The sequence below is a fragment of the Lissotriton helveticus genome, chromosome 4_1, assembly GCF_964261635.1.
Source record: "Lissotriton helveticus chromosome 4_1, aLisHel1.1, whole genome shotgun sequence".
Lineage (NCBI taxonomy): Eukaryota > Metazoa > Chordata > Amphibia > Caudata > Salamandridae > Lissotriton > Lissotriton helveticus.
The window spans coordinates 653,763,635-653,778,934 of NC_136063.1; the positions used below are offsets into that span (position 1 = coordinate 653,763,635).

The 15,300-nt window shown below is 42.8% G+C and overlaps 1 protein-coding gene across 5 annotated transcripts in view; it reads left to right on the plus strand.

Moving 5' to 3' along the window:
• The window catches only part of TMEM68 (transmembrane protein 68), a 128,916-nt gene that overhangs the window by 6,400 nt on the left and 107,216 nt on the right, over positions 1-15,300 (plus strand). The window contains exons 2-4 of one of the 5 annotated variants that reach the window (XM_078687297.1): positions 2,195-2,328; positions 5,599-5,776; positions 9,898-10,293. In XM_078687297.1, coding sequence (XP_078543423.1) covers positions 9,969-10,293 — 325 coding nt within the window. In that variant the 5' untranslated portion in view covers positions 2,195-2,328; positions 5,599-5,776; positions 9,898-9,968. Of the gene's footprint in view, positions 1-2,194; positions 2,329-5,598; positions 5,787-6,590; positions 6,642-9,897; positions 10,294-15,300 lie in introns of those variants that run through there. The other 4 variants (XM_078687298.1, XM_078687299.1, XM_078687300.1 and 1 more) reach the window with 4 other exon arrangements.

Here is a 15,300-nt window from a genome sequence, read left to right on the forward strand (position 1 = left end):
GCTATGCGACCGCCCATGGCCTATTGCGTGTTCTATTTAAAAAAAATACACTCACACAAAGCCCAATAAAAATGGTCCTAGGAAATGCACACACACGAGATGTGTGGAATTTCCAGGTCCATTTTTAAAACCCAGAGAAAAGGACTCTGGCTGCGCGAACACTGCTGCGCAGTGTACGCTAGGCCGAGACTTAGAAATGTTGTCCAGAAAATTCGGCCCGGGTTAGCGATGTCTACCCAAGCTAAATTACATCTCTAATGATACAAAAACTTAAATGAAAAATGGAAATCTCTGACAGCAATTTTTTTACTGAGGTATATCAAGGGACCAGGACTTGATAGTGTTGCGCTTTTATCTCTTGGGAATCATTCAAAGATTTACACCTCCGCGGTAGGCTCCCTCCGCAGTAGGCTCCCTCACATTCCTGTCTCCCTTAAAGAGCCACCCCCGTACCAGAGAGCGTACCTCTGTCACTGGTTTCCATTTCACGTTTCCACGGCGACTGAAAATAAAGTACAGGAGGTAAGGGGTCATAACTGCTGCTTTCTTCTTCACCCCGTGAGGTCACCTCGTGACACATACCCCTCCACCCCCCCTAGACATTTCACGTTCGGGGAACTGGGTGATGCGGGACAGGAAGTCTGCATTCCCATTGTACTGTCCACGGCTATGATGTACTTCAAAGGAGAAAGGTTGGAGGGGACGAACCACCTCAGGACACAAGGGTTGTTTCCTTTATTGCGGCTCAACGACTGAAGAGGTTCTTGGTCCGTATAAAAAATGAAGGATGTGCCTTCCAAGTAGTAGCGAAGTTTTTCTATTGCCCACTTTATTGCCAAACATTCTTTTTCAATAATAGGGTAATTCATTTCACGTGGGAATAGCTTTCTGCTGATGAATACTACCGGGAGTTCTAGACCTTCATTGGATGCTTGTGACAAGACAGCCCCCAAACCAGTTTCAGAGGCATTTATTTGATGGATGAACGGTCGGGTAAAGTCGGGGGAAGCTAGGACCGGGCTAGAGGTAATGATGTTTTTGAGTTCCTGAAAGGCCTGGCGGGCTTGAGGGGTGGGAGAGAGGATGTCTTTGGCTCTAATATTCTATTTCAGGAGGTCCGTTAAGGGGGAGGCTATTGTGGAATAATGAGGAATAAACCATCAATAATACCCTAACAACCCTAGAAAGGCTCGCTTGTCTCGTTTGGATGTAGGGAAAGGTGCATCGGTGATGGCCTTCACTTTCCCATGTTGTGGCTTGATCATCCCATTCCCAAGAAGGTACCCTAAATACCGAACCTTCTGATATGCAACCCGGGATTTTTTTTGAGTTTATGTGTAGCCCAGCTTCTCTAAGAGCCTGTGGTACCCTCCACCAGTGTTGTAGGTGTTGTTCCCAGCTAGAGCTATATATGATGATATCATCGAGGTATGCACCCGAATATCCTCGATGTTCTCGTAGTACTATATCCATAAGTCTCTGAAAATTAGCTGGTTCCCCATGAAGGCCAAAGGGAAGGACTGTAAATTCATAGAGCCCTGAAGGGGTTGTGAGTGCAGTCTTGGCCCGGTCTTGTGGGGATAAGGGTACCTGCCAATAGCCCTTAGTGAGGTTTAGGGTTATGATGTATTGGGCCTCTCCTAGTTGTTCAAACAGTTCGTTGACTCGGGGAAGGGGGTAAGAATCAAATTTTGTAATGGCGTTTAGGGCGCAGAAGTCTATACAAAATCTTGTTGACCCATCTGGCTTGGGGACTAGGACCACCGGGAGGACCATTCGCTCTGGGAGGGGCGAATGATTCCCATTGAAAGCATTTTTTGGATCTCCTCTTCTATCGCTTTCCTACGGGCTGCAGGAATACGATAAGGTCGCTGTCTTACTATTTTCCCAGTTTGTGAGGGGATGGAATACTCTATCAATGTAGTTTGTCCTGGGGTATCAGTAAAGATAGGAGAGAAAGGGGTTAATAGTGTTTCTAGCTCTTTCTTTTGTGCTTTAAGAAGGGTGTTATTTATATCTAACCGTGTAGGGTGGAGGAATCTTTATTCGATCCTTGAGTTAATACCAAGTTATCTTTAGGAGGGGGACCTGACCATTACTTTAAAATATTAATATGAAAGATCTGTGTTTTCTTTCTGTTGAGACGTAGGCGATAGGTGGTTAGGCTGATTTTATTTTTTCTATTATCTTGCAGGGTCCTTTCCACTCAGCTCGGGTTTTTGGAAGAGAAGAGGGCATGAGAACCAGTACCCTGTCGTGCAATTGTAACTGGCGCCACTTCTTTCCTTTATCATAGATCACCTGTTGGCGTCTCTGGGCTTTTTCAAGGTTAGTATGGGCAAACTCACGGAGCTTGTGTACGTAACCCCTGGGAATATTCCAAAAGACTTAAGTTTTCTTCAGCTTTTTTTTTGTTCCCAGGCTTCCTTGGTCATTTCAAGGAGAGTGCATGGTTTTCGTCCGTATAGGAGTTCGAAAGGAGAGCAACCCAGACTGCTTTGTTTTTGACAACGTATAACAAAAAGGGCTTAGGGTAATAGTGCGTCCCAACCAGCACCTTCGGCTGTCATCATTTTTCTCAAGGTCAGCTTGATGGTACCGTTATAGCGTTCACATAGGCCATCCATTTGGGGATGGTACACAGAGGTCCGGATGTGTGTGATATCTAGGGTTTTACAGACTTGACCCATCAATCGAGAAACGAAAGGGGTGCCTTGATCACTAAGGATTTCCCAAGGGAAACCTACACTAGAGAACAGTTCTAGTATTTTTTCACAAGTAGTAGTAGTATTTGGGGTTCTCAATGGGAAAGCTTCGGGGTATCAAGTGGCGTAGTCAACTAAGGCATATTGATTTCCTTTTCGGGACTTGGGTAGTGGTCCTATGATGTCCATTCCTACGCGCTCAAAACGTTTCCCAATGGTTGGAAGGGGTTGTAGTGGAATTTGAGGGGGGCGATAGGGGTTCTTTCTTTGGCAGACCTCACATTCCTGACAGTATGTAATGTCTGCATATATACCAGGCCAGTAGAAGTGGTCAAGGATGTTTTGACTGGTCTTTTGTGCTCCAGTATGGCCAGCTACTAGATGACTTTGTGCAAAAAACATTACTTGTTCTCGAAACCCTTGGGGAACTAGTAGTTGTTTAGGAGCGGCAGGGTCTGCTTTTCTATAGAGAAGGTCATGTTCAACCAGGAATGATGGGTAAGTATCAGGGGAGGGAGATGCCTGCTGCAACGCTGTTTTAAGTGTAGGGTCATTCTTTTGGGTGTATCTGAAGCTCTTCTCATTTGGCCAGGGTGCTTGGGAGAGTAGGATTGGGGATGTATCTATAATACTCTTCACCTTATTTTGGAGGAGTCGTATTAACTCTGAGTTATCAGTTCCTAATATGAGTTTTTCTGGGAGATTAGGTAATACCCCTACTTTGACCTGTACATTCTTCCCGTTTGGTAATCTCACCGACACGCAGGCCATTGGATATGATTTGGTATCCCCATGTACACATCGGATGGGTACTTGTTGATATCTAATAATATTCTCTGGCCTAATCAAGGCTTTATGAATAACCGACTGTCTACAGCCGGAGTCAAGAAGAGTTCTGACACATATCCCATCTATGACCAAACTTACATAGAAACAGGTGCCCATTTCCTCGCTGTATAAGACGTGTCGGGGAAGATAACTGACGTCCATGGGCTCTTCTGTGGTCTTCTTTTGTGGGCAAAATCAGGCTATATGTCCGCAGGTCCCGCAATCAAAACATTGAGGTCCTTTAGTCATAACAGAGTAATCTTTAAGAGGGCGTGTCTTTGTGGGTTCATGTAGGGGTTTGGTATACTACTTGTCTGTCTTTCCTGTAGCTGAGCGGGAGTTTTTCTAGTAAGTAAAGTAGACCGAGTGCCTTGTCGTGCAGGCGTTGTTACCGGAAGATGGCCGTGTTCTTCGGATAACTTGTGGAGGCTCTCAAAATGCTGGTTAATTGAGGTACTGAAGAGTTCCCTATCAGCTTGAGCTGAGGTAATTTGTCTTTCAACTGCCCATTCTAATTTTTCTTGGCCACGAATAAGTTGTTGAATAAGGGCTTCCATTTTTTTATGTATCAATGGGAGAGTATCCCACTTCTGACACCACATTTTAGAATGGGTAATAACACACGATGAAATGATGTTATGAGGTGAGTATTTATTGTCAATATCACACATATATTCGAAAGGAGTCTTCTGGAGTGGTTTTCTTCACCAGTCCATCAGAAGGGGTACCGCAGACATGGATTATGATGAAAGAAAGAAGAAGAAAAAAAATATATGTATATGTTTTAACATCTTCGTCCGATACCAAACAACTGATTATAGGGAGAGGAGTGCGGGAGAAAATCACCAAACTGCCACCAGGTGACCACTGGTGTTGCACTTTTATCTCTTGAGAATCGTTCAAAGCTTTACACCTCCCCGGGCCCCCGCCGTGGTCGGCTCCCTCACGTTTCTGTCTCCCTTAAAGAGCCACCCGCATACCCGAGAGCGTACCTCTGTCAGTAGACCTCTGATACCGAATGGGGTCCGGCTCCCACTTTCGTGTTCCTGGAGATGGTGAAGTTCCGGTCTCTCTCCTAGAAGGGCCTCTTTCCTCTGTTACCTCCATCTCGTCTTAGGATTCGAAGTCTTCTATCTTCCGCTCCTCTACACTCCTGATGGTGACTTCCTTCTTCGATGTCCACGCTCGCCTTGAAAAGGTCCGCCTCTGCTATATCTTCATTGGGAGAGAGCTCACGTGATCCGGTCATGTTGGTCGGGCTGGCTTCCTGGGAACTGGAATCCTTAAAGGGGTTAACACTGGTTTCCATTTCATGTTCCCACGGCGACTGAAAATAAAGTACAGGAGAGATAAAAGGAGGTAAGGGGTCCTAACTGTCGCTTTCTTCTTCACCCCTTGAGGTCACCTCGTGACAATCCCATTTTCATTTAAGAAAAAAGCTACAATTCCCCCTCCCCTAAAAAAAAAAAAAAAAAAAATACATTATTGAAAAAGTAATCACAGACATGGTGGGCTGCTGACCCCAGCATACCACCATCCCTGTGATTTTGGTTATTCCCTATGAGTCGCAAATTTCAACCTGCGTCATGAATATTGATGAGACAATTCCATATGGGACCCACTGGAAATCGCAAACCATGCCAAACACACTGTTGTAAATCGCATTTTGCGACTTCTGAATTGCGAGTAGCAATTAGGAACTCGCAAAATGTAGAGATCATACATGTGGTCCATAGCCTTTAGCCAGTCCTATACTACTTTGTGCAACTTTACCTCCGGTTGACACTTGCCACAGTCTAACGCTTGGTTAACTGTTCCTTATGTGCAATGAAGGTTACTGAACTGTACCGTGTATTGAGGCAAGCTGCTGTCAATGTGCATTCCTTTACGCCATTTGCCCCAGCTGCTGTTTCAGAATACTGTTGGGCTAGCTTGTGTCATTTTTTTCCCACTGATACATGAATTTCATTTTGCAGTTTCATTAGTTTAATGATTTACTTCACAGTAATTGAAGCTATTTAGCTATGCTGGTTTGAAAACATTGTATGCTTAATTTTCAATTTAGGTCACGGAAGGACAGGTGTGCCATGCTGTTCAACCTTGTAATTCCTTTGAGACTTTGGTTTCAGACTATTCCGAGTCCTATCCCCTAGCTCATTGATTTCAAGGAAGGACTTCTACATCGCCAGGAATGCGCTTACACCTCCATGAGCCAAACAAGCATTTAAAGATCTGCAACTTCGGTATTTAGCGGTTTGTATCAATGGCATCCAAAAGCATAATGTGCAGTGTTTTTGTTTCGATACTTGAGTTTTAATTCTGTTATGCCATTTCTTTGTTTGTACTGCACTTTACCACTGGTTAGCAGCTGTAAAGTGCATCGAGCTCTATAGCCAGCAAAAAGGCCAAACATTTGGGGTGACAATGCAGAAAGGGGTCCAATAGTTACACAGAGGGAACAAGATGAAACTTAGTTTGTTGTATTTTAATCTTCAATGTAGGCATCTATTGTCTAGTCATGAATGTGAGAAGCACTTGCTACAGTGTACTTTAATTGGAACGAATTGTTTAGGGTGTTCTGCATGATAAAACATGTGATAATGTACAAGCACTGCACAGAGTCTCCATGCTAAATCAGACTGTAGAGAAGAATAACATGCAATGCTTTTTCAGCAGTCCTGTAAATCCTATGTTCAGTCCTGTGGTACAAAATGTTCACCACTCAACTTGTATGTCAAAACGCCCATGGTTCTCCTCAGACCCAAACGACCATATCAGGACATCAGGCTGCAACCGATGTAATGAGAAAAAAAAACTATTTTGTCTCCTTTGTGCTTCATGAGAAAAGTAAAATTGAGTTACATAATTGAGGCTCTACTACTCTTATATTATAGTGATATCAAAGCTAATCATAAGAAAATAATCTACGAAGCACCAGAACGATCAGTCTACCTAAGATCTACACAATGGCTTACCAGTGATCAGTCCGCTAAGTAATCATACTTAAAAATAGTAAAATCAAACCTACGTCACTAAAAATTATGTTCTTTGTGGCAGCTGTGGAAAGACATGAATCACCAACTTACTGAAAAGAAAGTCCCCTGCAAAGTAGGTATAATCTCTACTTCTTCGTGAATGACGTCTACTTTATGTACTGTAATTAAGAAATTGTGTAGCAGTCAATGGTTTTAGGGGAAGAAATCCCTTTTGTAGCAGTCTTAGGAGTACAGATCTGGCTATGCTTTTGGCTAGGTGTGCACTATACAAATACGACATACATCCATATTTGCATTAAAAAAATGAACCAAAAAATAACTTCCCAGTTGGGAGATGCAGCGTATATGAAAAACAAAATAACACGGCTCCTAGAATGATGGCCACCTGCATTTCTGTGTACTCAAGGGTATGTTTATGGTCTTGTGAATGTTCCACTAAGGGAACATCTTCAGTGGAGCAGCACTGCTAGCATTACAGTTAGAAAATGAACTACACATGTGTGTTCCTGATGTTCAAATGTTTTGTTAACTTGCAAGCTTGACTTTATCCACTCTTAAAGTGCTTGACTATTTGTGTTAAACCTCACTGTGCTCTAATGGATTTAGGCATTTTTTTGCTCTATGTATACCTGGTGTTTCTAATATATTTGAACACAAAAGTGGATGATTGGTGTCTTTTGTCTCGTATACTATGTGCCACTTTTTCAAGACTGTTTTCTTTAGTCTATTACTTGCCAGAGCTGAATACTAACGTAAATAGGACTTTCATTATCTTCTGTTCTCACTTTAGGTTATAGAAGTTCTTCCCAGAGACAATACCAGGCCTTTTCCCCGTGTCCTGACAAGACCAGTCTTTTGCTGTTAACTTTGACCTTTTGCCAGAATACATCTACTTTGACGATTTCTCAGACAAACTGGATCTTGTTCTCTGAGAACACCATAATCTTATTGGTTAGGTCGATTGCTTAATGACGGAAGTCTTTCTACCTCTGCAAAGACTGTTCACATAGCATTCAGATTTCCGGTAGACAGCTGCAATATTGTCTAACTGGGTACAGCTAGCTTCCTGGCTCGGCTCACTGTATTTACTAAACCTCCCAAAATGATTTTATGTATAACCAATACAATTCTTTATTGGGTCTGCCTTGCTTGGTTGCTGGGTCAAATTAAAACTGCCTTGAGGTGACGTGGTCATGTTTTACAAATCTACATGACCCTTTTTTCAATTAAACACTTGATGGGTTTTTTATAAATTCGTTATTTGGACTTTTATGAGTACACAAGAGGTGCATACAACGATCAGTGTGTAGTCAATCATGTGACATATGAAGACAATGAAAATAAAATGCAGCATCAATTGCACCTTCCGTTGACAGACAAATATTCACAGAGTGGTAGACATTTTTTCCTGAACAGGAGAATATTTTATACCTCTGCAACTCCATATTCTAGTTGAAAACCTAAAAAGACTGGACATGCAGCAGTTTTATAAAGCCGTCATGGGGAATAAAGTAATTGTCTGATTGCCATGACATTGGCAGAATGTTATGTTATGTTATGTTAATAACTTTTATTAGGCGCACAGCTGCCCCAGGCAGAATAACTTTAATTTTCCGATCCAGTCTCAAATGTTGGAAAGCTCTGTAATCTAGTTAACGTATCTTTCTATGTATGTCCTCCAAGACCTCCTGGATAACTGGCTACTCTTCAAAAATATGAAACTTGCTTCCATGACACTCGATCTGAGGGGCACAGATACGATGCTAAGACAATGTCTGAACAGCCACTTTCGTTTGATATATCTTGGATAGTGTTTGCTAAATCTGCAAACAAAGGTTGATTGGGCTCATGTTCTGAACCATTGATCAGTACCGCAGGGATTGGTTTCTGTAGCACAGCTACTAAAGCCCTTAACCTCTTTCTTTTAATTTTTGTGCAAGTTAAAACGTTGTTTGGAGATTTATTTTCTTTACTTTAACTATATTGTTGATGTTTGATTGGATTTATAACCCAATACCGCTCATGAAGTTTGCTAAAGGGGAAGCATGTTGCTTTGGCCACGCTAGCATAGTTGGTTCCAAGTATAACCTTAGGGAAAATTGGAATTACCTAGTGCTTAATTCGAACCGGTGATTTTCGGTGCTCGGCACAGTCACATAATTGGTTTCCGGTTCGCAACACCAGCCCTTAATTGTCAACACCCCACCTATGACAGTCTGCCACATGGTGGCACCGGTCATCTAATTTAGAGATGAGCAGAACAGTTGTTTATAAATACAATTTACCTGAACAATTACTAATACCTTCCTCCCCAGCCCATTCCTTCAGCTTTGAGGACCTGGAATAATCTGAACTGTCACACTTGCAAGCGAGAGAGATGGTTAGTAGTTGTTTTGGTTCTGCCATTGGCAGCAATGACTGGGGCAGTGGTTGGTGCAAGCTGCAGTTGTCTCATGGTGAGGACCCTGTCACTTATTAATTTACAAATTAAGCACTGTATTACCTTTGTGGATCCTTTTGTGTAGGCAGTGTCCGAGCTAAATCACAGCTCCACCCAGTTCACAGTAGGATGTGACTTCTCTGTCTCGCATTGCTTACCTGTTGAATTCCCTTATGCAATATAATGCATCTTCTACAGCGAAATGTAGTTCAATGCTTGAAGGGTTAAACTAGGGCCTTAAACCATATACTTTTTTATTTTATTATTATTGATTTTAGTCTGTGTTCTCTGCCACCAGCCCCTGTGCTATTTATTCTTGTATATTTCATTTGATGTATTTTTGCATTCTGAGTTTTAGCAAATTCTTTATTTGCATGTTATCCGCAAAGCTTTCAGAAGTTGCCATGAGTTAAAAGAATTGAGTTAACATTAAGATTGCAGTGATACTTCATACTAACAGCAGGTGGACATCTATTTATTCTTAATTGGCTCTAGCTCCTGCTAGACTTGAATACATTGGTCTACCACAGTATTATCCCAAGGAGTAGCCAAAGTCACAGTGTAGACCAAACATCATAAACTTTGTGCTCTAAAATCAAGTTTTTTTATGGTCTATGAGCAGATGATCAGGTAATTAAGTTACATGTAAACAACCCAGATCTGTTGATCATGACAAGCAGGTTGGCCCCAGAATTTCCAAAGCCATTTAAAGAATGTTCTGAAGTCTTGATGTTGGTAAGCCCAAAAGTTAGTTCCTTATTTACAGGAGTAGTGGACTATGTTGTAACTTTTCCTGTTAGTGATGTACTTTGTGACCTAACTAGAGGCCGAACAGTGAAGTATTGACAAACCTTTTCACAGTTGAAGACTATACTTCATTGTTGGTAATCATATTCCATCTATTAAAATATATCTTCTGTTTCTCCAGGAGCAAGCATACAAAGTTATCATGACCACAGCAAGGATTTGATATTTGATTGAATTACTCCTGATCAGAATATGGCTGGCAAAAACGATTCCTGTTCTGTTGGTTCCTCACTGACATATTTAACCTGTCTGATGGACAAGTGGGAGGAGTGGATAGACCTGGACAATCTGGAAGACTACCTGAATTATGCAAACTACCTCTTATGGCTGTTCACACCACTCATTGTTGTATTTATTCTTCCCTTTTTTATTGTGATCTTTCTGTACCTATCTGTTCTGTTCCTTCACGTTTACAAACGGAAGAATGAACTCAAAGAGGCCTACTCCAACAGTATATGGGATGGTGCGAGAAAAACCCTGGCGACGCTATGGGACGGTCATGCAGTGATATGGCATGGTAAGCTGTTGTATTGCTTTTGTTAATGTTGGAATCCTATATAAATGTCAGTATAGCACCTTTAGTCTTCAAACCTGTGTTTCAGTGCACCCCTTCATTCCATGAGTGACACAGGTTTACCCCCTGTATTATTTGGTTGGTTTGCTGGTCGTCCATGGGTGTCTTTGAGCATGTGGCCCTTTAGAAGAGCCTGAACTGTTCCCAGAAAATCACTCTGGCCATGCCTGTGGTTCTGACTTTTCCCCATTCATGCAATGTGTCATGTCATATGTGTTTGACGAGGAGTTGCCTGGAAACAGCCAAAGGTGGGGAATTAATCCCTTGAAAGCAACTTATTTGGAGTAGGGCCTTGATTACCAGAGTGGACAAAATGTGATTGCCAAGACAGTAACGATAAGAAAAATGTGTGCCTTCCTTTTGGGAATCCTTGGTGTGTTGACTTTACTCAAATATATGTGCTGTGAATTCCTTCGATGCAGGATCCGGAGGGGCGGGGGATGTAGGGTGCGGAGGGGCGAAGGTTGCAGTCCCTATGTTAAATTGTTCAGAAACTTTTTTTGGTAACAATTTCATTAAGTGTAGTGTGGAAAATGGAAGTATGACAAAGGTTTTAAAGCATTTTGGCACACACTTTGGGGAAAATGTCTGATGCAGTTCGCAGCATCCAAGAGTCCAGGTAAACAAAGTGTGGGATCTCCACATATCACTCCCCTTTGGATTCCTTCAGAAATACTACTTTTAAAAACTTTATACAGTCTCCGGTTTGTCTTTGGTGCTGGAGTAAGGTACATTTTCTCTTGTTTGTTTAGAGCACAGTGATTAAAGTTCTGTGTGATGTTACTCTGTTATATTTGTGTTGGTGCTTCTTGGGCATTTTTTCTGTTGACTAATGTCATTGTGATCCAGCCTTTCATTCCTTTGAAGATGATAAAAATGATTTTGATAGAAACGCACATCAGAAGACCTCTGTGCAACCAAGCAATAATTAATTATGCAGCTTAGTGACATATGACCCACAGTGTAATAAATGGAGAGAATTAGGATTGTACTAACATTTGTATGGGGTTTGAATGACCTTGTATGCAATCTTCACTGTGTAGATATTTCGTAGGACGTAGGGTATTTTAACCACTTGGGTATAGGATCTTTAAAAAAAAAAAAAAGTTTTTTGCTGTAGTCTGACTGCATCACATATTGGTGGTAATTGCTGTCCTGTAGTTGAAAGTTTACTACCTTTTCAATTTGTTTCAGTGAATAAGGGTGTACATTGATTCATTGGTTCTTGATGAGATCAATGACCTATGCATTTTATGAGGAGGTGAGAGCTTGTCCAGTTTTCAGTGAATAAGGGAAGATGCAGTGGAGGAGTACTGATTACTTATTTATTATAATTTTTTTTGTGGAGTGCTGAATCCATGATTAAGAAAAACAAGTTTTCTTTATTGCTTGTGGTCCTGATAGATGATGGGTTGTGACTTATGGGCTCAAAGTGGCACCAGAAAGAAGAATTCTGTAGTTGATAAAGGATGTCAATGAGAGCGATGGGAAGGTCAATGTGACTTCTTTGATTTTCATCTTCAAATAATTTCAAGATTACTGCATATTTTTATAGTGATTGACGTATGCAATAGGGTGGTAAGATAGTGGGCTCAATATACCATAGCACTGCTGTGAAGAGGGTCTGGTTTTTTTATGGTTGGCCCTAGAAATCATGCAGTTTGAACTTGGTTAGCCTTATTTTGTCCTGTGAGCAGCCATGCCAAGTGTGGCAAATCTCTTGGTACCGGATTCATTTTGTGCATTTTCTTGCATCACTAGATCCAGAATAGTCACACAGGTGGAGGCTTTCCTAGCTCCACTAACTGTGTGTGCTTCATCTGCTGTATGCCTCTCAAAGTTTGTATCAGTTCCCTGCTGGGATGTGCTGGCATTCAGGAGTGTGGTTACCCATGCTGAAGGCTCAGTCTCCATGCGAGGGATATTTTAATTAGGGCACCTTGCCTTCTTCACCCCATGCCACCAACTCCTATCTCACAAAGACCGCCTCTTCCATGCAGTGCAATCCACAGCTGCTACAGCAAGAATTAAGATTAGACAGACCATTAGAGAAGCTAGATGGCACGGCTACAGGTTTAGATTCCTGCATTTCACCTAGTAGCAATAGTATCGCTTAAAGGGTCACTGAAGACCGTGAAATGTGGGATGTACTCCTATGACCTGCATACAAACATTGCACAGATGTTTACTCAAAACAAGGCAGCTATGTGTATTTACACCTGAGAAAAGGCTATGTCTTCAGGTTTGTCTTAGTTTAGTTCTAGTAATGTTTCTAAAGGATCTCTCTGCCCCTCTTGTGAGTGGCTCAACCTTCAGTGACCACTTCTAACCCATTCTCTGACATTGGTATTTTCCAATGGCCCTCCCTTCCAATCTCATGGCATCCTAACTAACCTAAATGTGTGATGTATAAATGACAGCACACATATTGTACAGGGGAGTGATTCAGCTGTGGACTATGAAGGATGGAATCAGTACATAGTGAATCAAAGAAGGGTGCCTCCGAAACCATCAATCAAATCTTTCTTTAAAAGAAAACACAAAGTATTGTTCCTTCTAATGTCTGTGATTTGACCTGTTATCTGATTTTTCAGCAAGGATGTACACTCAGGAATATCCCGCCGATGTATATTGTTTCTTGTAATTCTGAATAGGATGAGCCAGTAGTCTCCTTTCTTAAATTATAGCATTTTTTATATAAATTGTTTTTTCAAGAAAACATTGTATACAGTTACAAACGCAATGAATGACAAGGGACAAGACTGCTACAAATCAAAAATTGCATGATATCCCTTTTTGAGTATATGCAAATAATTAATCCCAACGCTTACAACAAAACACATGGGATTACATATCTAATGTCCTACATTGTTGTATTAGTGGGACTTTTTTTCCCACTTCAGTCCTCTTATCTGTAGTACTAGACAGTACTGCTAGGCCCTAATGTGGTGGGGGTCAGAGCATAAGTTAGTGACAGGATGTGATCCTAAATTCCATCTCCCATAATGCACAACCTTTTGCGGAAAATGAACCAGTTTATGGTAACTCTTGGCCTCATTTTGTAATTGTGCCGACACGTTTCGACCTTCGGATTGGGCCTGTGGTGTTTTTCGGTTGTGGTCTTCTTCAGGGCTGTGCACTTTGTGGACACATTGGGTCAGCTGATTCATACATTCTTTTTGGAAGCGTCTATCTGGTTTCTTGCGGGAGACTCCTGTGTTTTTTTTTGTTTTTTTTTTGTAAATCTTTTTATTATTATAACACAAGAGGAGAAATATACATATCAGATGTCATCAACGAATACAACACAGCTGTGGACGGGCAAGTGAAGTGAAGAAATACCGTACAGTCAGAATCCGCAAAGAAATCCACGCCAGCGTAAAGCAGAAGCAAAACAATGAGATAGCAATGACCGCAGGCACCCCCCACAGCGCCCGCCCACCAGGAGTACAGGATATATGAGGCAGACATATGACACCTAGATACGTTTAGGCAAAAAACAGGAGAATACGCCACATCTCTTGTGAAGAAAGGAAAAGGGAAATAGAATGGTCATAGAAAATACCAAAGGAAAAATAAACCCCCCCCCCACCCTACACCCCTGCAGATGGCTACGACCTAACCCCACTAGCAGCGTGCCTGTCGCCCCCTAAACTACGCCCCAAGGAAGGGAAAAAGTTGGAGGAGGAGAATGTTGCAAAACTATACGAGCTCCCGGACTCCCATCCCCCCACCAAAAGCAGACACCCCCCACCGTAGTATTAAGCAAAGTTCAGCAGATCAAAAGACAGTCCGTAGGGGAGCCGCAAACAGAAAAAGGACCATCCCGCCCGACCCCCGGCACCGCAGAGGCAGCAAATCCCCTCCCGAGCATATCAGACTAATAATCAGACAATCAGATTCACATCTGGCCCTCGCTCCCACAGATACCACCCAGCAAAGACAAAAGAAACAGTGCATCAAAGTCCAATCAAGTTCAGCCCAAACCCTCGCGTACCATCACGATGACCCCGTCCAGTACAAATAGGTCGCTGCGTTTCTCCACGCAGGCTCTGTCCAGCCGAACCGCCATCCCAACAAGATTAACAGAAAATAGTAGAGTGTCAAGATCAATTTGAAAGGAGGGAAAGCAGGATAGACGGGCGCAGAGTCCAAAAGTCAAAGCAAATCCACTGCCCTCCAGCGAAAAATCAGCAAAGCGGTTTTGAGCACTCACAAAAAGAGGCAAAGGTGTAGGCCGACAGATGTTGGAGAAGTCACAATGGCTCACAAAGATAGTCACGTCCATCTCGGGCGGGGTCGACATAGGGCTAAAGAAACGTCCAGGTCTTTCGGGCTCGATAGCCGCCATCTTAGGGTCACAGTAGATGTCCGTGTCGATATCCTGCACAGGGTCCTCGGTAACAATCAAGGCGTTATCCGCGGAAGAAGTGTCTCGGCTCTCCAGGAACAAAGGGCAGGAGTCCGGTCCGAAGCCTATATGATCAGCAATCATGATCATCTCCTGGAAGGTAGCGGTGAATCGTGTGTGAATCTCCAAAATGGCGGCCATTACAGTGCGTAGCGACGGCGTAGTTTCAGCCCGCTCCATCGCCCCTCAATGAGCGACCGGGCGGGTGTCCGAACCTCGGAGGTCGACTTCTCCGGGGCACAGGGCAGAGGCAATGTAGAAACCACCATTAATACGTCCTAAGCACGATAGCAGTACCGTCGCCGCCCACGAGGAACCGAGCCCAGAAAACCCTGGGAGCTCAACGGGGTCTCCGGGCAGCGGAACCCCGAACAAATAGTCTGTACAATAGGCCACCGTAGGTGCTGGGTAGAGCTGTCACCAATCCACCATCCATAACGGGAGAGGAAAAACGCCACTTCTGGAGACCGGAGCCGCCCACGGTCCGCGGCCGATATTGTTCAACTCCAACTCGGCCGGATTAAAACTCGAGGCCCCGG